A 23,158-nucleotide genomic window follows, 5' to 3' on the forward strand; every position below is an offset into this window, starting at 1 on the left:
GGAAGAGTAGCATCTTTTCATGGTGGGGATCAGTGCTCGTGTTTTTATTGTTTTGTCTGTCTAGTCTTATGAGAGACCAGGCTTATGTCTGAAATTATGTGTGCAAGGCTTCAAATCATGATATTCTTGGGGATCATGCATTTTGAGAATTAATGAGAATGAAAGAAAAGACTCGTGTTTTCGTTTTAACGGTGTCATAGCAACTTCAAATTTGCATAAAAAACAAAGGAATGGGGACCTGCCTTTGTTGCTTCATCATCATCATCAGACCAATTGTTGCATCTGAAACTTGTATTCTTCTCATAAAATCACTCGCAACAAATATATTTCCACCAGCATTTGGGGATAAATTGAGTGTCCACTTACTCTACTCATGGACCATCCCGTTATTTTTTGGCAAGCCTATTGAAAAGGGTAAGTTTCTGGTTCACTTTCACCCTAGATATCTGTGCTCAACCTTTTTGCATTGAAACCTCCCACTGGTAAACCAGCAGCGAGCCTTTAATAAACTCACCACCGGGAGCCATAATCTGGAACATGATAATAATACAAGGCTTCGCTCCCTTGGCAACTGAAAAAAACAAATTTTTTTGCATTTTTATTAGGACCATCTCAACAGATGTTCCTCTACAACTTCCCAACGAACTCGGAAAATATACTAATTACCTGCTGGAACTTGCAACAAAGATCAACGAAAAAATGATTGGCACGTACCGTTAATACAAAGTTAATTATATTTGGATTGGCACGTCGAGTTGTCGAAGATGGAATGTGTCTTGCATGCGGCTGTCAAGCTGGTTGTGAGTCAATACTTCCCTGGCTCGAGAACTTCTGTGTTGAAGGCGCTGGTGCAGTGTCTCTGACATTTGGTTAAAGAACTGATGATCCCATCTTCGAATCAAGGAAGGGTCCTCTGCATAACAGATGTAAATAGATGTAACAGCGCTTTCCACAACAACCATTGCGAGTCCCACCTGCACCAAGTGTAGACAATAATTTTTCAGTTCATTTTATTATTATTAATTATTAATTTATTATATTATTATTATTAAATAAAAAATAAATATTACAAACCCATTTTACAAGATCCCCGAGCCCATTTACAATTTGAAGCCCAACAGTGACCTAGAACCGGCCCAGACCAGATGGAAACCCTAAACCAATTTAGGGTTTCAGCTAGGGTTTTCAAACCCTAGCTCCCAGCCGCCGCTTCCAGAAGGCTCAAGCTGCCTCTCCAGCTTCCAGACGCTGCTGCTGACGCCTCCACTGCCAGATGGTCCAACCAGTCGCTGCCGACGCTGCTTTTGCCACGCCACCTCGCCGCCGTAGATTCCAGAACACCAGATGGCAGCCCAAATCGAGCTCCATGGTGAGTCACCAGCATAGCTATGGTGACTCACCTAGACATCCCTCTCGGGACCGGTCCAAACAGAACCTCGTGGTGGCTATAAAAGCCACCATACCTGCGAAAGAAAAGAAGAACAGACAGCCACAGAGAGACAGAGAACAAAATATAGAAAACAGAAAAAAAAAAAAAACGAAAGGAAGAGATAATCACAGCAAGCCAATAACCAGAAAGAAGAGGAAAAGGAGCATCTTACCATCGTAGAAGCCTTTAAATCGTCTGGAACCACCGGAATCATTGTAAAACCGAAGGTAAAACCTTCGATTTATTTTAGATCTAGAACGATCTAGAGCATTTTAGGACAACGGAGGCCATATTCGGCCTTAGAAGGTCGAGATCTATGCTCTAGAGTAATTTAGGAATTCCGGTCACCGTGAGCGGTGGCCGGCGGTGGCGATCGGCGCCGGAAACGGAGGCCGGTTTTCTCTTCCGGCGAGAGAAAACGAGAGCTTCTCTCTCTAAAGAGAGAGAAGCAAAACCAGAGAAGTGAGAAAGATGGCCCTTAGGGCCGGCTTAAATGGGTATAAATACCCTCATCAAAACGACGCCGTTTTGATGAGGGTATCTGTGTAATTTCCATCATGGGTAAACCATTTCCGCAGTCACTATAGTTTGTAATCCTTACGATTTAGTCACTGAAAGTAGTTTTTGATTATTTTAATTTGGTCTTCTAATTTTATTTTATTTTAATTTAGTCCTTATCAGAATATATATATATATATATATATATATTTAGGTAAATATCAAATTTAGTCCCTCATGGTTTATTAATTATTATTTTAATACCGATTTTATATTTTTTAATTTATTTTAATTTATTATCCAAATTTTATATAGTTTTATTTTAGTCACTAAATTAATAAAAAAAGAAAATAACATGTTTAAACCCTATAATTTTGATTAATTATGAATTAGGTTTTTAATTTTAATTTTACTATAATTTAGTCACTAATTTTAAATGTTTTCATTTATTTTACTGCTTTTAAATATATCATTCTAATGGTATTTTTATTGTTTTAATTGTTTATATATTTAAATATTTTTATTATTATTATATAGTCATAAATATATATGATAAATAATAATTTATATTTTTTTTAAATAAATTATTTTAATATTTTTCAATATCGAAGAAAAGGACAGTCTTAATATAACTGGATGTCCTATTCTGGTATTTTAAAATTAAATATTATTAAAAATTATTATTTAATTTTATTTAAAATCAATTTTATTAATATCAAAGAAAAGAGCTGTCTTAAGGCACCTAGAAGTTCTTTTCTAATATTTTTAAATAAATAAATAAATATTATTTATATAATTTTGAAATAATAGGATTATAAATTAAATATAGTTTTGAATTTTTAATTTTAATACTAGAGACAATTTATAATTAAAAAGTACCAATTTTGGGCGTTGTAGGGGTGCTAATCCTTCCCTAAACGTAACCGACCACGAATCCCTTTTTATTATTAAAAAGAACGAATTTTTGGTTAAAACGCAGATCAGTTTATCTTTTAATTGATGTTTTCTTAAAAACTCTTTTAAAAGATATTTTTTAGGTATTCGACTTACCTGACCCAAAAGGCCGATGGCGACTCCTAAATTATTTCCAAAACCATTTATTCACATCAATTTCACCGCCAAATAAATATTTCGTGCCCGGACGAAAACCGGTTACGACAGCTTGGCGACTCTGCAGGGGACTTGTCAAACTTTAAAATTAATTATAAATTGTCTCTATTAATTAGAAATTAAAAATTCATTTATTTAATTTTTAATTCTTTTCTTTCAAATTTTTTATTACTTATTATTTTTATATTATTTTATTAATATTTGTTTTCAGGTATTAATTATTTTATTTTTCTATCAGAGGTTTGAACATTTCTCCTCACACACAACACTTGCATTGCATAACATAAAGCTCTATAATTGAGTTTGTCCCTTTTAAGTGGGAGTGAAAGCGACGTCTTCGTGAGAATTTATTCTCCGTGTCAGACCTAGCAAGTAACTTTTGGGGTTCATATGCTCTATGTCTTCGTGAGAATTTATTCTCCGTGTTAGTCATAGAGAAATGTATCCCCTCGAATTGAACTCGATCCGTTTAAGTCTGTAATGGACTAGGATTGAGGGTTGACAGCCCAAGGGGGCACTAACAAGGATAATTCGAGTACCTTACTCCTAGAACTAAAACCCTACATGTAATAAAACTTAGAACTCCTCCTGATCTAAGACAGTACTGAACCTCTGTTCTTAGGTATACACAAAGGAGAAATAAAGCTTTAGCTTTTATTTTATTATTTTATGAATAAATGCCTGCGAATTAAAAATCATGCGGTTAGGTTAATTTTTCCAAACAAAGCATGGAACTAGAAATCATGAGGTTAGGATTTATTATATACCATGATAAATAAAATTTTCTTTCAATTATTTGGTATTAACCATTTTATTTTTTCTTATTTTCCCATGTATGTTATTTTTGCTCTAATTTGTTTAAATTATTTTCTTTTGTTTGCATTACATGATCATGACCAAAAGGTGTTAACTGAAAAGACTGTTCATCAAATTAGAAAGAAATCATAAATGAACAAAAAGTTCTATGATCAAACAAAATATGATGCGGCCAAGAAAAGACATCCTGAGGGAACTTTGAAGATAGAGAAGAGCTATTCACCCAAAGATTGTATGCCCATTGAAGAGCAAAAGGAAATACGAGAAATAAGAGAGCAGATGACCAAGATGATGGATAGAATATCTGTTTTGGCCAAAGGAAAAGAGATTCCAGCACAGAAAGAGAGAGAGCTCAATGAATCTAACTCTGCAGTTTCAGATACGCAAGGGATTTTGATTCCTAACCAATTAGAGAAATTACAGACAGTCATCATTCGTATTCACAAATCGTATGGAGATACCAAAGAAATGGTGACGACTGTACAAGCTCCCAGAGAAGAGAAGAAATCATGTAATCAGAAATCATCAAAGTTTGGTCTGCTCCCGACGTCTAAAACTCAGGTTCAATCCAAAACAAAAGGTGTTTCTCATGTTGATGCTGTACCTATATCATATAAAGATTTGTATGAAAAGTTACTTGAAGCACGAGAAATAGCTCCATATTACATAAAACCGTTCCAACCTCCGTATCCAAATTGGTATGACATCAACGTTCATTGTGAATATCATACCGGAGCTCAAGGACATACTATCGAAAATTGTCTTGCCTTCAAACGCCGAGTCCAAAGTCTTTTGGATCATGGAACCTTAAATTTTATGGTAAATGATCGACCTGGTTTGGTAACCAAGGGTCCTGATAGATTAATACCAAAAATCTTCAAAGGTAAGAATATCAGTAGGGGCACCCAGAGAGAAGAAGATTTGCTGAGGTGTGAAGCTCAAATACGTCATTTGAAGATTGAAAACAATAAATTGTGCACCAAAATGGAAACCATACATGAAGACTTCCAGAAGGTCAGTCAAGCTTTTCAAAATGCTGGAATAGGAAACACCCCAGAAGAGTGGATATCAGGGGTCACTAAACTGAAAAAGAGTTGCAGCATACATGAAGATCTTCTCCAAAAACTTTTTGAACACAAATGTTCTCTCGCAAAGGAAAATGATCAACTCCAAGAATTAACATAGGTGATGAAAGAACCCCAGAATGTCATGAAAGAAGCTGCAGTCCAGACAAGCAATATGGCCCATAAGCTGATAATCTAACTTGGTTTTAGAGAAGAAAATGGGAAAGTTATTCCCTATATGAAAAGTTTTGTTGAAGTTAGGATTAAAAGTTGTCCCCTACATGTAAAAGTTTTGTTTGATGTACTGAAGCTTTTGTGTTCAATGAAATCTGTTCTAAGATGATCACTCTTAAGTAACACCTTTTCATACATGCATTTACATTTTGTATCTGTGCATTTTCATTTTGTATTTTTATATTTATGAATTGCACATTTTGCATTCTTATTTTTCTATTTATGCATTTTTCATATTTTTATTTAATTACTGTCATGTACTTTAATTATAAAAACATATAAATAATTCATGAAAGGTTTCTGTAACAGTAAAAACCAAGATCATTCATTTATTTTACTGTACCATCATCATGAAAACAATGGAGCAATCTTATGAAGGACTACAAAACCATTGGCCAGAACCATTGACAGGGTTACCTCGGGATACAAGGAAAGAAGTTTCAGATTCAGTACCAGATGGATCAGATCAAATTATCCAAGGAATGGAATCTGATAAAGAAGATACAACTGTTATAGAGAAATCGTGCTATCAGATTGAAGAGTCGAGAAAGATAACATACCCTAGGGCATCCCACTCAAACCCAAAGAATAGCCTCATTAATTATTCACAATATGAGGATAAAGTCAAGAGGACAGAGAAAGCAATCAGAAACATGAAAGATGTTAGTGCCTACCACAAAGAATTAGAAGCAAGAGAGCTTAGCTTAGTTTCAGATTTAATTATTCCCCATGAATTCAAAATGCCTGATTTTGAGAAATATGATGGCACCAGTTGTCCCTTAATCCATTTGAGAATGTTTTGCAGAAAAATGGGAGGATATTTAAATTCTGATGACCTGTTAATTCACTCTTTCCATGATAGTCTTGTTGGTCCAACAGTAGTCTGGTATAATCAGTTGACCCAAGAACAGATCAAGAAATGGGTAGATCTAGCTGATGCATTTTTGAGACAATATCGGTATGTTAAAGGCTTAGCTCCAACACGTATGGATCTTCGAAGAGTAAAGAAGAAAACCAATGAAAGATTTCAAGAATATGCCCTAAGATGGAGAGGAATAGCAGCACAAGTTCAACCTCCCATGTTAGAAGAAGAAATATCACGTATGTTTCGGGATTCTATTCCCACTCCTTTCTGCGAGTTAATGCAGGCAAATCCGACGAACGAATTCGAGAATCTTGTGACAAGTGGAGATTTAATTGAGAATGTATCAATGAAGAAAACACAAAGTCACATACAAGAGCCCAACAGATCAAAAAGCGAAAGCTGATAATGTGAATGTATGTCGCATCCAGAATCCCCGCAACTGCAAAAGAAAAAGAGTAAGTAACTGTTCGGATCGACCAAAGAAAGTCATGAGATCAAGAAAAACTTTAGAAGTGTTCCAAACTTCTATTTCAGACTTATACCCTCATTTGGTTAAAGGTCAGTACATCACACCAAGACCAACTAAAGTGACATCAAATCCTTCTGCTCATAGCTATGATCAAGATAGAGTTTGTAATTTTCACTTGGGGGTATCCGGGCATTCTACAGGCAATTGTAGGCCACTGTTAAAAGAAATTGAGATGCTTGTTGACAAAGGGGTTTTGACACAAGAAATAATCAAGAAATGGGGGGCAAATAAGGATGAGAATCCTGATCCTATTACATACCCAACATTAGAGGAATAATGAGGCATGGCAAAATAAATAAGTGGAAGTGTTATCTACCACTGTAGTACCTTTCTACTTTCAGCATCTTGTTTGAACTTGTTTTTTGTTCCTTTCTCCGCCTTTTGTATAATAAATAAATTTGTGTTGCTTTTATGGTTATGAGCAAGGAATCAAATTTTAATCTTGAGATTATTGAATATCAAGTAGATTAAATATTCTTTTAATTTTTCAAGAGTTATAGATCTATTGGCAAGTGGTAAAATTATATCTTCAATATCCCATCCAATGCCAATTACTCGACCCTTACCAAAACCAAATCCTGACACTACATTTATCTGAGATTCTGAAGAAATGTCTCTATTTGTTTTTGAGACATCAACTCTAGATGTTCACCTTCTCGGATAGAGTTAATTGGTTTATGATATTACCCCTTCCACCATATACATAACTTTAAGAGTCACACATTTATCCTTCCAAACACAAAACCATCATAAACTAAAAGACCTCAAAAGAACCAAACTTTCAACTATTCGTGAATATTACTGCAAGAAGAGACGAGATGAGGCATCATGGACCAACTCATTGATGATAATTTCAAGTGATTAGGGCATACTCAAAGAAGAAGGGGAAAGTGATTGATTGAAATAAATATATCATGCATTAATTACATTTTTCATGTAAGTAAAATTAATCTTGAATATTCATTCCCCTGGAGATACCTCTTTTTACAAAGGTTTCTGTGTATGAGATGATGAACGGCATTGTTTCATTTATCCTTTAATATATATATATATATCCTTTGTTGTCCCCATTTGAGCCTGAATAATGTTTCTTCTAATTCAACCCTAACCAAGGATTACCCTCTACATTAGGGGGCAAGGTAAAGGATATTGGTTCACAAGAATAAAGATTGTCAATACAGTTTTATTACGAAGACAAGTTTCCATGAAGTCATGAAAGTTTTGAACTACAAAGTATGTCAAATACAGAGTGCTTGAAGATCAATCCAATCAAGAATAATGGAAAACCTCCAAAATGCAAAAGGAAAAAGAGGTGCTCAAAGCAATTGAAGTATTATATTCATCCAGCAAAGAAAGAAGAAGAAGAAAAAGAAAAAAAAAAAAGGAAAATCGAATAAAGATGGGTGACTTATTGAGCAAGTACGAACAAGAAGAGCAAGAAATGCTGAAGATATGAGAAATTGGAAACGAATCCAAAATTTGGCAGTCTAGAGGGATCCAAATGATGAAAAAAATCCCCAACAAAGCAGATCCAAGTTAAGTAAGGCAAGATTGATGGCATCAGAATGAATTGATCCTTGATTTGATTACCCTTAAACACTTATTTGGGCCTTTTTATCCCTTTCTTTCGTAACCATAAGCCATGGCCTACTTTACGTACCTGAAAAGTCCATTCTAATCATACATGGATTTCTAAGTAAAAGATGATATCTTTAGAATTCATTCCGCCTTCCAAGATTGATTGTTATTTGCAAAAATTGTTTTTTTAAAAAATCTTTAATGCATGATATGAAAAATGATAAAGGGGGGGTTCAAGATGTAAATTTTTAAATAACATCTTGAAACCAAAGGAGGATTCGAGTTGAAAACCTAAAAAAAGGCGGCTCGAATAATAAATGGTGCAACAATGACATAAGAGACGATCTTAAGCTCTTAATAAAGCACCGCACATCCCAAAGACGTTCCTGAGAGTAGGGAAACAAGAAGCATCTCTACAAGTTAGTGTAAGCCAAAACGACATACTGAACCAACTTGAAAGAACCTACTTTACCAAAATCCACCCGCACCTCAAATCAGTCAATAATTTTGACACTTGCCATAGGACTATGATTTTTGAATGATTTAAAAGTGTAGTTGATTTGATATTTATTAAACTCATTGTTTATGATCTGATTCTATTGTGAACCTAAGAAGGGCAATACTTTGCAAAATTCTTTCATTCTTCAATAAAGAAAGGAGAAAAAAAAACATTTTCAAACAGGACAATCTCAAATGAGAAAGGTCTTTGAAGCAATTGTTGCTTATTCTACCTCTGTTGTAAAAAAAAAATGAACGAGGCCAGAGTGATGAAACACTTCACACTTTTGAAGGCAAGTGGTCTAAGAAGCAAGAAAGTATGGATAATTGAACTTGTGACATTCTTCTATGACATTATCAGTAGTTCATTAAGAAAGATTATCGTTTATCTCATGCTGAGGGCGATAAGCATCACCAGATAGATTATTTTCCCCAACCATCAATTCATGTTCTCTAGAAGATTACATCATAAAGCCATGAATAAGTCACTACCTGCACTCTGGTTATACCGTGATGTTGGCTCAAGTCTTGATACATCATTGCTACTTCTTCTAGGCCGATCATTTTCTTTGTCAAGATGATATTCATTATGTCCTTCAGAAGATTGCTGAATTTGAATTTAAGGACTTATAGCACAGAATAAGACATTGGAACAAATTTTACATTTGTATGCCGTACAGGATTCCAAAAGTTGAGATAACCAGTTTTACCATCAACTAAACCTGTCCATGGTTAGGGAAGAGTATGTTATGGCAGTGTGTATTTTGAAGCAGCAAAAGAGATAGTTGTCGTAGCAGCCATTGTAAGAAAATGCACCAACAAAAATCTTCTATCTTATCACAATGATGTTTATTTCTTCCAGTAAGGTTGTTACGCTGGATGCCACTGACAACAAGGTCGAATTCGACAAAACTACTCATCAATTGCTCCAATCGATCATCATTCAGTTCTTGCACATCTGTTTTCAAAAATATGCCAAGACAATAGAAGACAGCCTCTGCATTATTGATCCCAGAAGAAAAAAAGAAACAGGACATTGATATCACCAGATAACATGTCTCTAGCAGCTCCTTATATATGGTTTTTAGGGAAACCTAGAAGCATTTCTACCTCATCAGGTTCAAGTGGAACAAATTTATTTCTTCCAACTCATACCGGATTCCAGTTTCGGCACTCATTAAGAACATACTTCTGGATACTCGAAGGTAGTTCATCGTCATAAAGCTTCAAGAGCCTTACATATCCTTTCTGTCAATCTGGAACTTCTTGTACATGTTTGTAAGCAGTTCAATTTTGTTCTTGGATCCTATGAAGACTATCATTTCTTTGTCAATGGAAAAATATCATGTATAGTGCATGGAGAAAACAAGATAAGAGGAAATCTGTTCTTAATTGGCAGAATTATGAATATAGCCCTTTTTAGTGTATCAGCATGGAAATGCTTCGAATCTACAAATTCTGGCTCTACATCGAATAAATATTGTGATATCCTAGTCCAAACATTAACTGAAAGAGACTCATAGCATATTCTGGAAGTGTTCTTTGAGTTATCTGATCTGGTTATACAGAACCAATCATTGAATTTAGAAGATGAATTTGCTCATAGGAGAACTAAGGAGACTCAATAGCATCTTCTGGAAGTGTTCTTTGAGTTATTTGATCTGGTTTGGTAGGAACTACAGAACCGATCATTGGAATTAAAATATGAACTGCATGATCATCTTCATTAAGAAGCTTCTTTTCAAGCTTCCTCTGCTTCTTCCTTTTCCACAAATCATAACCCAAGTTTTGCCTTTGCTTGTAATTGGGATCATTGCATAATAGCTTCCTATCTTCTACCATAAGAAGTGCATCAGTAACCCTAGCCATTTGATCAGCACATATAAAATCTGTCAATTCTGCAATTGATGAATCTGAACCACATATCTCCATGGTTATTGAAGCTTCAGCCTTTGAGAATCCCATTTTTGTCAAGTATAACAGTTTACTCTCTTCATCAGAATCAGAACTCATGATTTCCTCGATATCAGAAGAACTATCAATATATGTGAAATCATCCTGAAAGATCGCTTCATAATCAGATGAGTTATTATCAGAATTAACATGTTGCATGGAAAAGTATATTTCAGAGATGGCTTTCACTGAAAGATGATAAGCCACTATGTCAGCCTGGAACGGATTACCAAACTATTTTCACTGCTCTGTCTGACTAAATCCCTCCAGATACAGAAAAGGGTCACCTCATTCAGAAGATACATATCTCAGACGTTTCTGTCAGAATGATTGAATACTTCTTAAGTTTGTGACAACATGAAGAAATTTCAGTTACTTGATAACACTACTGTTTAGTGACACCAGAATGAGAGTATTCAAGATAAATAGATTTGGGACACGAATAAAGCTACAAGTACCTACAACAAATCAATGTCAAAATTGGACCTCGTGGGGATCATGACATTCCAGTCAAACAGAGATTGAGAGTGAATCAGATAAATCTAGAGGGACATCTTGAGGGCCCATTTCAACCAGAAATAGAATATTGGGGCAATTTGAAGGCTCACAGCAATATGAATATTTGGGCATTCTTGTAGGCTCATCTTAACAAGAAGCAATATTGGGGCATTTTAGAGCTCACTTCAGACAGATCCATGTGGTGTATTTTGAAGACTCATATTAACAAGAAGAAAATATTGGGGCATGCTGAAAACCCTTTTCAAACAGAATCAGAAATGTTGAAATATTCTGAATATTTATCAGCAAAATGCTGGGGCATGCTGAAAACCCATTTCAATCAGAATCAGAACTGTTGATGCGTTTTGAACACTTGTATTAGCCAATGTTGGGGCATGTTGAAGGCCCATATCATCCTGTGTCAAGATCATTGATTTAAGAAAATGATTCCAATGAGACAGAAAGATATGAAGAATGAAAATGGTAAAACAGTGACAGTCAAGTTGACTATACATAATTGCTTCGTTCATCAGGCAATTACATTATGATCATGATGTTGAATAAATGTTTACTCAGCAAGTATGTTTTCAAATACCTAATCTTCTTAACCGTATGTCACATGACAGTGTGTTCTTTGATAAACTACATTACGGTTGCATGAATAAAGATGATCCCCAGGTAGACTACTTGATCCAGGGTTCAGTTCCTTAAGATCTCAGCATTGAATTTGGCCTTCTGTGTGTCGGTAATAACTGAAAATATTTCTTTGAGATTCCTAGCAAATAGTTTCAACCATACTATTGAGATTATGAAGCTATTTTTCACATCAGTTTTTGCGTCCTTGATGACATTGAAAAGGGAGACTCGACTCTCACTTATATTACGGTTATTCCCGTTGTTATTTGGGATCATCATTGCTAGCCAAGATGAACTGAGTTTTCATCTATTTTGGTTTTATCATTTATATTTCATCCCCAGCTGCAAAAATTCCACGGATATCTTTCTGTACATTGATCCTACAGTTGATGTGTTGCTACTTCCTACAAAGATCATTATAGAAGAAAATGTGATCAGTATCACATTTGTCTTTGCCCGAGATGATATCAAGATCATTTAGTGTCTTCTATTCAATTCGACACCAGCATATCTTGTGAATTTGACCAACTTTTTGGTCATACCAACATTACACTTGAATCCCCACTGAGTTTTTGTTCTCAAATGGTCTTGTGACATCATTCAAAAGCTTTGAACACTAGGCAAAGAACTTCAATAATTACGAACATCTGAATAGAAACCACAGGAAAGGATGAATGTGTTGTCAAATGTTTTACGAACATCTAAACAGAAACCACAGGAAAGGATGAATGTGTTGTCAAATGTTTTACGAACATCTGAACAGAAGCCACAGGAAAGGATGAATGCACTATCAAATGTTTTACGAACCTGCTATTCTGATGCTGAACCAATGTTACGATCATATGGTTTCCATTTATTGATCCAAGATGAAGTTTGTCTTCTTCAACCCCAAGATTAAAAGTGAGATATAATGAAGATTCCTTTCCAAGGAAAGCTGAAAATTTTGACAACAAGAAACTAGTTGAGCCAACTAAGATCAAATAATAGGTTGTTGTTAAACATCTTTACATGATATGGTTTGAGTTGTTTTGTTCGAGATCCAATTAGATGTGGAGACATGAAAGGAATTGGAATAAATCCTCCTTGTGATATGTTTCAAGAGTCAAATCAGAACAGACTCTATTCTCCTGATTAATCCCTGCTGAGTCAGGCATATCTACATCTACACTCTTCAAAGATGATAGATTCTCTTTTTAAAGATGACAGATTCTCTTTTCAAAGATGAAAACTTTATGGGATTTCTACACAAGTCCAAACAAATAAAGTTGGTTTTATCCAATACAAGATGGGGCATCAAAGTCATAGCTCTGACTATAGCAAGAGTTCCACAAGTGAAACAATTCTTCTGAGACTTTCATGAAGCAAAGAAGACATAAAGATACAAGTTGATCAGATGGTTCTTCAGAAATGCAAGCTTGATAGCATAAGTTGCTACACTGATATCCAGAGGTGACCCTGGCAATAAATGATGAAGTGGAGGAAAACCGAGTTCACCATTTTGAAGTTAAACGAAGATTGCATCAACATTCATGCATCATATTTAGACATTTGCAAAATAGGAGCATTTTCATTCATTTTATCCATGTTGAATATTTGACAGGAATTTCAAAGATTTTAGCAAAGTTCAAATCCATCATTCAATGGATCAACATTCCAGGTCGAGTTCATAATGAGAAGAACTCATCTGAAGAAGGAAGAAGAAATTCATAATGAGAAGAATTTGTTCAACCTTTTGCTCAAATCCATCATTCGATGGATTGACATTTCTATAGAAGTTCATAATGAGAAGAACTCATATGAAGAAGGAAGAAGAAGTTCATAATGAGAAGAATTTGTTCAACCTTTTACTTGAATCCATCATTTGATGGATCATCATTTCCAGAGAAAGTTCATAATGAGAAGAACTTATCTGAAGAAGGAAGAAGAAGTTCATAATGAGAAGAATTTGTTCAACCTTTTACTTGAATCTATTATTTGATGGATCATCATTTCCAGAGAAAGTTCATAATGAGAAGAACTCATCTGAAGAAGGAAGAAGAAGTTCATAATGAGAAGAATTTGTTCAACCTTTTGTCTGAATTCATCACTTGATGGATTATTTTTGCCAGAGAAGGTTCATAATGAGAAGAACTCATCTGAAGAAGGAAGAAGAAGTTCATAATAAGAAGAATTTGTTCAACCTTTTGCTCAAATCCATCACTTGATGGAACAGCTTTTCTAGAGAAGTTCATAATGAGAAGAACTCATCTGAAGAAGGAAGAAGAAGTTCATAATAAGAAGAATTGTTCAACTTTTTGCATAATTCTATCACAGAAGGAGATAGATTAGCATCAGCCTTTCTAGAGAAAGTTCATAATGAGAAGAACTCATCAAGAGCTTATTCAACTTTTTGAATGACTCTATCACAGGAAATAGGTCAACATCATCCCCAGCGGAAAGTTCATAATGAGAAGAACTCTTCTGAAGAAAGAGAAGAATTTATTCAACATCTCCATATTAATCAAGTGAAGAAGAGATGGATGCAATCCACAAGAATGAAAATTATCTTGAAATTGGGGCATGTTACCCAATCAACATGTTATTTTGAAAAATAATGAGAAAACGATTTCCATAGTTTCTCATTCAATCTTTTCTAAAAATGAAATTGTTGAAAAGTAAGAAAACGATTTCCTTAGTTTTTTTACTTAGTAAACTATTTCCCTCATCTATAAGTCCTTCAGTGCATGATGTTTCCAAAAAGCCTTCGAGAGCTTTTTGATGTTCTTAAAGCCTTCAGGTCATCTGTAAGTCCTTCAGTGCATGATGTTTCCAAAAAGCCTTCGGGAGCTTTTTGATGTTTTTAAAGCCTTCGGGTCATCTATAAGTCCTTCAGTGCATGATGTTTCCAAAAAGCCTTCGGGAGCTTTTTGATGTTTTCAAAGCCTTAGGGTCATCTGTAAGTCCTTCAGTGCATGATGTTTCCAAAAAGCCTTCGGGAGCTTTTTGATGTTTTTAAAGCCTTCGGGTCATCTGTAAGTCCTTCAGTGCATGATGTTTCCAAAAAGCCTTCGGGAGCTTTTTGATGTTTTCAAAGCCTTAGGGTCATCTGTAAGTCCTTCAGTGCATGATGTTTCCAAAAAGCCTTCGGGAGCTTTTTGATGTTTTCAAAGCCTTCGGGTCATCTGTAAGTCCTTCAGTGCATGATGTTTCCAAAAAGCCTTCGGGAGCTTTTTGATGTTTTCAAAGCCTTCGGGTCATCTGTAAGTCCTACAGTGCATGATGTTTCCAAAAAGCCTTCGGGAGCTTTTTGATGTTTTCAAAGCCTTCGGGTCATCTGTAAGTCCTACAGTGCATGATGTTTCCAAAAAGCCTTCAGGAGCTTTTTGATGTTTTCAAAGCCTTAGGGTCATCTGTAAGCCCTTCAGTGCATGATGTTTTCAACATTTCCATATTACTTAAAATAAGCCGAATGAAAAATTATTATTTTTTTTCGTCTTTGCTCTATTCTTGTTAACACAAGAATGAGCAAAGAGGGGCAGCTGTAGACAATAATTTTTCAGTTCATTTTATTATTATTAATTATTAATTTATTATATTATTATTATTAAATAAAAAATAAATATTACAAACCCATTTTACAAGATCCCCGAGCCCATTTACAATTTGAAGCCCAACAGTGACCTAGAACCGGCCCAGACCAGATGGAAACCCTAAACCAATTTAGGGTTTCAGCTAGGGTTTTCAAACCCTAGCTCCCAGCCGCCGCTTCCAGAAGGCTCAAGCTGCCTCTCCAGCTTCCAGACGCTGCTGCTGACGCCTCCACTGCCAGATGGTCCAACCAGTCGCTGCCGACGCTGCTTTTGCCACGCCACCTCGCCGCCGTAGATTCCAGAACACCAGATGGCAGCCCAAATCGAGCTCCATGGTGAGTCACCAGCATAGCTATGGTGACTCACCTAGACATCCCTCTCGGGACCGGTCCAAACAGAACCTCGTGGTGGCTATAAAAGCCACCATACCTGCGAAAGAAAAGAAGAACAGACAGCCACAGAGAGACAGAGAACAAAAAATAGAAAACAGAAAAAAAAAAACGAAAGGAAGAGATAATCACAGCAAGCCAATAACCAGAAAGAAGAGGAAAAGGAGCATCTTACCATCGTAGAAGCCTTTAAATCGTCTGGAACCACCGGAATCATTGTAAAACCGAAGGTAAAACCTTCGATTTATTTTAGATCTAGAACGATCTAGAGCATTTTAAGACAAACGGAGGCCATATTCGGCCTTAGAAGGTCGAGATCTATGCTCTAGAGTAATTTAGGAATTCCGGTCACCGTGAGCGGTGGCCGGCGGTGGCGATCGGCGCCGGAAACGGAGGCCGGTTTTCTCTTCCGGTGAGAGAAAACGAGAGCTTCTCTCTCTAAAGAGAGAGAAGCAAAACCAGAGAAGTGAGAAAGATGGCCCTTAGGGCCGCTTAAATGGGTATAAATACCCTCATCAAAACGACGCCGTTTTGATGAGGGTATCTGTGTAATTTCCATCATGGGTAAACCATTTCCGCAGTCACTATAGTTTGTAATCCTTACGATTTAGTCACTGAAAGTAGTTTTTGATTATTTTAATTTGGTCTTCGAATTTTATTTTATTTTAATTTAGTCCTTATCAGAATATATATATATATATTTAGGTAAATATCAAATTTAGTCCCTCATGGTTTATTAATTATTATTTTAATACCGATTTTATATTTTTAATTTATTTTAATTTATTATCCGAATTTTATATAGTTTTATTTTAGTCACTAAATAATAAAAAAGAAAATAACATGTTTAAACCCTATAATTTTGATTAATTATGAATTAGGTTTTTAATTTTAATTTTACTATAATTTAGTCACTAATTTTAAATGTTTTCATTTATTTTACTGCTTTTAAATATCATTCTAATGGTATTTTTATTGTTTTAATTGTTTATATATTTAAATATTTTTATTATTATTATATAGTCATAAATATATATGATAAATAATAATTTATATTTTTTTAAATAAATTATTTTAATATTTTTCAATATCGAAGAAATGACAGTCTTAATATAACTGGATGTCCTATTCTGGTATTTTAAAATTAAATATTATAAAAATTATTATTTAATTTTATTTAAAATCAATTTATTAATATCAAAGAAAAGAGCTGTCTTAAGGCACCTAGAAGTTCTTTTCTAATATTTTTAAATAAATAAATAAATATTATTTATATAATTTTGAAATAATAGGATTATAAATTAAATATATTTTTTAATTTTTAATTTTAATACTAGAGACAATTTATAATTAAAAAGTATCAATTTTGGGCGTTGTAGGGGTGCTAATCCTTCCCTAAACGTAACCGACCACGAATCCCTTTTTATTATTAAAAAGAACGAATTTTTGGTTAAAACGCAGATCAGTTTATCTTTTAATTGATGTTTTCTTAAAAACTCTTTTAAAAGATATTTTTTAGGTATTCGACTTACCTGACCCAAAAGGCCGATGGCGACTCCTAAATTATTTCCAAAACCATTTATTCACATCAATTTCACCGCCAAATAAATATTTCGTGCCCGGACGAAAACCGGTTACGACACCAAGTATTTTCCATACCTTAACATTCAAAATACAAAGGAAGTGACAATACAACCGATCCTAAAGATATATTATTAGCACTACTTTAGAAAGAGAAAGAAAGAAAATAAGGTGTCAATATGTCTATAAACAGATAAGGTCATTTTTATCAATAGGGATCAAGGATTTCCAAATGGTAATTACCGATAGGAATAATATAACTGAAGAATAGAAAACGCACTAACCAAGACCATCCCCATCAACATTGCAGTGGACCCCACCATGATCACTCTGTCCTTCCATGTAATCCAAGTCCAAACCCCGGCACAAGTTCCGGTGATAAGTCCACCCAAGATAGTACCCATCAGAAGAACGGCACCGGAACAATCGTATGCAACTAGTGCTTCAACTCCTATTGACTGGAATAACTCCCAGGCATCTCTTGCTGATCGGTTAAAACCTTTTCCATAAATAGCTATCTGATCTGCACAGAGCATGCAAAACCATACTATGGTAGTGTAATATTCCATATGAATTTGTAACAGCAAGAGCTTTAAATAATACTACTATATGTCATGCGAGAAATCAACTGTTCATTCTTTTAAGAAAATAAATTTTGTTGCTAAGCATATCCACCATCCAACTACAAAAGGAAAGCAAAAAATTCTCTTGCCTGGAAAATTCATGAGATAAACGGACAAAACTAAAATAGGAAGAATCTCATACAATAAATTGACCTAAAACCTTTGGATACCCCTTCACTACAATATCTGACGTGCCCTTATAATTAAGAGTGCCATCAACAAATCAATATCTGTGCTACATTGAAAAGGATAACATCATGGATGTAATGTTGCTACATGTGCTCAAAAAAATAGGTTATCATATACACGAGAAACCATCAAGAGAATGGTATACAAGAACTACCTGGACATATGCATATTTGTTGAAAAATCGAACAAGGGTCTCCACAAGTTGAAACAAAAAATCAACGCAGCAAAGCAAGCACTCATTGTTGCCAATTTTTGATCGAAATCCTCTGATCTAAAATGCATTTTCAAATTAAGTACTGAAAAAAAAAGCATTCATTTGAATCTTGAGAAGAAAAAAAATAGTGAACCAGTTGGAAAAAAAGAAGAAGAAGAAAATGCTGGTGTGCTTACCTCCCATCGCAGAGTCCGAATAGCAGCCGTGAAAAGTGACCCGTAGCAAATGCTTCCAAAAGATGTTGTTATAGCATACCGTAGAGATTTCATCAATGAGTTGGGAGGCATTGATGAAGCATTTCGACCACCATGAATAAGAACAAGAAACACAAGACCAGACACTATAACATGTACAGTATTGCAGAGAACAGCACCAGTCCAAAATAAGTTTACAGAGAGTACCTGCGAGTATCAAGGCACGTTATGACGTTACTAGTTTTATTAAGACTTGACTGACCATTTTCCTAATAGCAGTCTCCTGCAACTCTCATTACAGTGACAACAGATGGAATTAAAGGCAAAACTTGCTAGCTCACCACAAGAAGCCACCAGCGTCCAAGGTCACCCCTGCTTGAAGCCACAACACCAGATATTCCAAACGACCATATGCCCATCCATAAAAGCATGACAGCAATAAACGCATATGCTACTCGCATAACTTCAGGAAGACTCCATACCAATTTGACAGCTTTTTGCAAGACCAGCATGGTGAATGGAAGTCTGTAAAATGTAAAGAAAAACAATCTAGTCAAAGCAGACTTCATAAGATATGATTACTCCAAACCATAATTATATTTTCCTACTCCGGAGTCCTGACCACATTGAAACTAACAGAGATCTACAAACCTAGGCTTGATATAAGCATGCTATGATTCTCCACTATGACTTCAAAGAAGATAGCTAATTCATGTGTAGTTTGTTGAATGGAAACTTGAGAAAACAATTTATAACCATATATTGGCGAATACAACTCTTGGTGAGTGGACATTTGAAATTAACCTACTAAGGCTGTTTGAAAAATGATGAGCCTACATGACCAATAATATCAACTCCTACGTGATAAACTGATCCTCCTCGTTATCTAGTATGTATTGACTCAATTCAGTGACCCTTCTCTTAATTCTGCTACTTGAACCAAGGCTGCATATTATCAGAATTACTTCCTTCTTGTCAATATATGCCATCAAAAAAAAACTTCAACGTTTCAACTTATAAAAGGTTATTTCAACTCTAAATAGAACCATATAGTTGCTTTTTCACTCCCGGCCAGAAATTAAACAATTTATTCAATTTAGTAAAAAGATGGAGTAAATTCTATAAAACCAAGGAAATATTTCAGTCGACAAATGAATCAGGAACAGTGGTTAACGGATAAAGGAGTTGTAACCTGTTTCTTTAATCTCCTTACAACATCCAACAAGCAATAAACTGAAGATAACACATTTCATGATTACCAAAACATATGTCCCTAGCTCATACCTGTCTATAACTGCTATAACATACAAGAACTGCACCGCAGCACCAGTTGCAAATGCCACACCCCAGAAAAATAGTTCGCACCAGAAACATAAAACACTAATCACAGCAAGATATGTAGTCAAAATGTGAACCGAAACCTTCATCATTTGTTTCGCGCGAGAACCAAGCAACAACAACCAAAGACATCCAATGACAGTCCCAATCCCACCGGCAACAGCATACTTGGTCCAATAAGTCTCTGTCAATCCATTACTATTCTCCCAAACCCGATTAGTATATCTATCAATGTTTAGCCTATCTGCTGTCCTGAACCTATTGAGTCCAAGAACAGCGAGCACGAACCCTAACAGAATCAAATGAATTATAAATATGGCTAACCAGAAAACATCACGCCAATGACGCAAGTCTGGAGAAAACGTTTGGTCAGCATTTATAATTCTCTCATTCCTCCCTACATTCTGAGACAAAAACAAAAATGCAATAAATTTAGACTAAACAAATTTATCAGAGTGGTTCAGTCATTTACTTTAAAGATTAACCACCACCACCACCACCACCCCCAAAAAAAAGGTGACTGGTTATTAAATATTCAGGATTATGCTGAACAATTGAAAATAATGTCACAAAAGGTGAGACTTGAAAGCCAGAAGTGGAAAAATTATTACATAAACCACTAATCAATAGTCTAAACTAAATATCAAAACACTTGAAACACTAATCGTATGAAGAAGGAGAAATCAACGGAATCAAACAATTAAAGATCCTGATTTTACTTTTTTTAAAAATGAAACTTGGGAATTCAGATTCTTAGCTTGTTGAATAAAAAATCAACAAGATATATAACTACAGCATGAGACAAGAGGTAGTGTCTTGACTAATAGGACAGAGAAAATAACTAGAAATGGGAGGAGAACAGTCGAGCATTACCTGATCGACGGTGCGATGGAGGCAGAATCAGAGGAGGAAGAAGAGATGATAGAATCGCTCATGGAGAATAGAGAGGAGACAGAGCCCTTTGCTGAAATGGAACTAAAGCATTACCTTTGGCAGTCAATTCTAAAAGTTTGAAGCAAAGTTTTTTTTTGCAAGTATTATTTGATCGACTTTTAACTCAAAAGGGCTTTGTCAAAGTTTGTGGGAGAAAACGTGAAGAAGAAGGTTTGAAAATAACAATGAGAAGACGAAGGAATGTCAATGGGGTTGATTAGGAATCTTCTGTGAAGAAATCCGGGTAGGATTTGGTTGGGAGGGGGGAATGGAGGCGGATTATTATTAAATAACTAATTAATTAAATTATTAAACACTCCTAGCTGAAAGTCATTAATGAGAGACAGTAAATAGTTGTTGATGTCGGATTCGACAGTTTGTTATTTTCGTTGCGTTTGGTAGGTGGCCGTTGCGGCTACTTTTTTCTCTTTAACTTGGGATTAAAGGTTATCCTTTGTATCTCGGTTTTCTTGTCACTCGTTAAGTATGTATATAGTGTTAAGAAATTAAAATTTCATAAATCAAAAAATATGAAAAAAATAATATTTGTTGAGCAAGTATATTCAATCGGTTTTTCAAGTTATTTATCTTTAATTTTTTCATATTTTTTTAGGCCATGGATTATAGATCGAAATATTATCCTCCATTCTCCTAGAGTTTTTTCCTTTCTTGTAGGATTAGATTTAGAATTTTAAAAAATAATATTTATTATATTTAAATTATGTTTTAAATTATATGATTTTGTGACGAGAATAAGTTTGATTCGTTGGTTGTAAATAGTAGGGTGATCATTCGATCGAGTCGAGTCGAAAATTTTTGAGTTATTCTAGTTGATGAGTCGTATTTTACAACTCGAACTTAGCTTGAAATTTTTTTGAGTCGAGTTTCTATATATTTTATATTCTTTTCACATTATAACGTTATTTAATATATCAAATACAATTTAAATTATAAAATATATTCATAAATATTATATTTTTAAAGAAAGTGTTTTGAGAGTAAAATATTGATGAGAGTATAAATGAGTCAAGGAATTGATGGGAATAAATAATTTGTAAACAATTGTAGTCAAAAGACCAAATTGAGTAAAATGCAAAGTTAAAAGACTAAATAAAAGAGAGAGTATATTTTTAGTGAAAAAATAAGCATTGAAGTTACATAGGTATTCTATTGTGGTATTTGAGCATGTGGTTCAAATTTGGTAAAAACGGACTTAAAATAAAGCATGAATTGAAGAAATAATGAAATTATGGGAAAATGAGGGATTAAATTGAAAAATAAAAAATTCGTTATAAAAAAGAAAAATTGAAAGTAAACATATATTCTACGATGATTTAGGAGTATGTGGTTCATATTTGGTAAAAATTGGACTTAAAATGAAGAAGAAATTGAATGAACAGTGAAACCATGGACTAAATCGTAAAACTGTCAAAATATTTAGTCAAATTTTTGGTTTTTCGAGTTACTAGAAATTTCAAAATTTCAACTCGACTAGAACTCGAATATCGATTTGATCATTTTAGTTGACTCGAATATTTCAAAACTGAATAAAACGATTTTTCGAGTCGAGTTTTGCTCATCCATAGTAAATAGGGTCGGGTCGGGTCGGGCCGATTTTTTCAAGGGGTGATGTTGGGTCATATAGTGCTTGGGTGGTGGGTGAAAAAACTCATAATTGGCATGTGGATAATAATGTAATTTCCTTAAAGATTTTATTATTTTTTAATTAAATCCTTATTTTATATTGGGTAGGATTTATACTCTAAATATTCAGGTAAGATCGGAGTCGGGTGGGATTATGTATTTTTCTAATCAAGTCAGGCGGGTTGACTAAAAATCCGACCCTAACCTGACATGATGTTATCCCTAATTGTAAACGATTCACCCTTTTACGATTTGAACGAAAAGTCATAACCGAAAAAATGATGATCGTGAGCCAATGCTTGAAAAAGGTCTAAATCGAGTCATTACGATAATACGATGATTGAGGACAATTGTTGTTCGGTGTGTTTATGGTAAAAAGAGTGAATGATCATGAGAAAGAAGAAATAGAATCAACCGATTACTGAGGATTCATCCTCTTTTTTAATCTTGATCTAAGAAATTTATTGATTTTTAGTGTGTCTATTTATTGTAGGACGATTATGATTATTTATTAGTCGGCAATAGACCGATAGATTGTATAAATTTAGTAGTTAGACTTTAAATTTTGTCTTGTTAAGTCACGTAAACTTATAAGAGATAGTCAAAATAATTTCTATGCATTGTGGTTCACTCGTAATATATGCTCGGAGAACAAGAACTCTTAAGAGTTTCAATAAAAAAAAAAGGTTTGTAAACAAATATAAAACATAAAAAAATTAAATATAAGAATGTTTATTATGAAATTTTAATTAAAAACATAAAAAAGGTTTGTAATT

The 23,158-nt window shown here is 34.5% G+C and overlaps 1 protein-coding gene across 1 annotated transcript; it reads right to left on the reverse strand.

Annotated features, from left to right (window-relative positions):
- Positions 1-209: 209 nt before the first annotated feature.
- Positions 210-22,650, reverse strand: LOC120181157 (CTL-like protein DDB_G0274487). Its single transcript, XM_039186349.1, has 8 exons — positions 22,588-22,650; positions 19,752-20,209; positions 18,809-18,992; positions 18,450-18,674; positions 18,214-18,330; positions 17,532-17,765; positions 715-974; positions 210-571 (listed from the first exon to the last, which is right to left on the reverse strand). The coding sequence occupies exons 1-7, from the start codon at positions 22,648-22,650 to the stop codon at positions 732-734; spliced, it is 1,524 nt and encodes a 507-aa protein (XP_039042280.1). The 3' UTR covers positions 210-571; positions 715-731.
- Between the last annotated feature and the right edge of the window lie 508 nt (positions 22,651-23,158).

This window comes from Hibiscus syriacus, unplaced genomic scaffold, assembly GCF_006381635.1.
Source record: "Hibiscus syriacus cultivar Baekdansim isolate YM2019G1 unplaced genomic scaffold, ASM638163v2 tig00112517_pilon, whole genome shotgun sequence".
Classification (NCBI taxonomy): Eukaryota; Viridiplantae; Streptophyta; class Magnoliopsida; order Malvales; family Malvaceae; genus Hibiscus; species Hibiscus syriacus.

Coding starts and splice junctions, on each gene's coding strand:
- LOC120181157 (XM_039186349.1), bottom strand. CDS start 22,650: ATGACTTTTCGTTCAAATCGTAAAAGGGTGAATCGTTTACAATTAGGG. Junction 18,331..18,449: donor TTCGGACTCTGCGATGGGAG/GTAAGCACACCA, acceptor AATGCATTTTAG/ATCAGAGGATTTCGATCAAA. Junction 975..17,531: donor TGTTGATGGGGATGGTCTTG/GTTAGTGCGTTT, acceptor CACTTGGTGCAG/GTGGGACTCGCAATGGTTGT.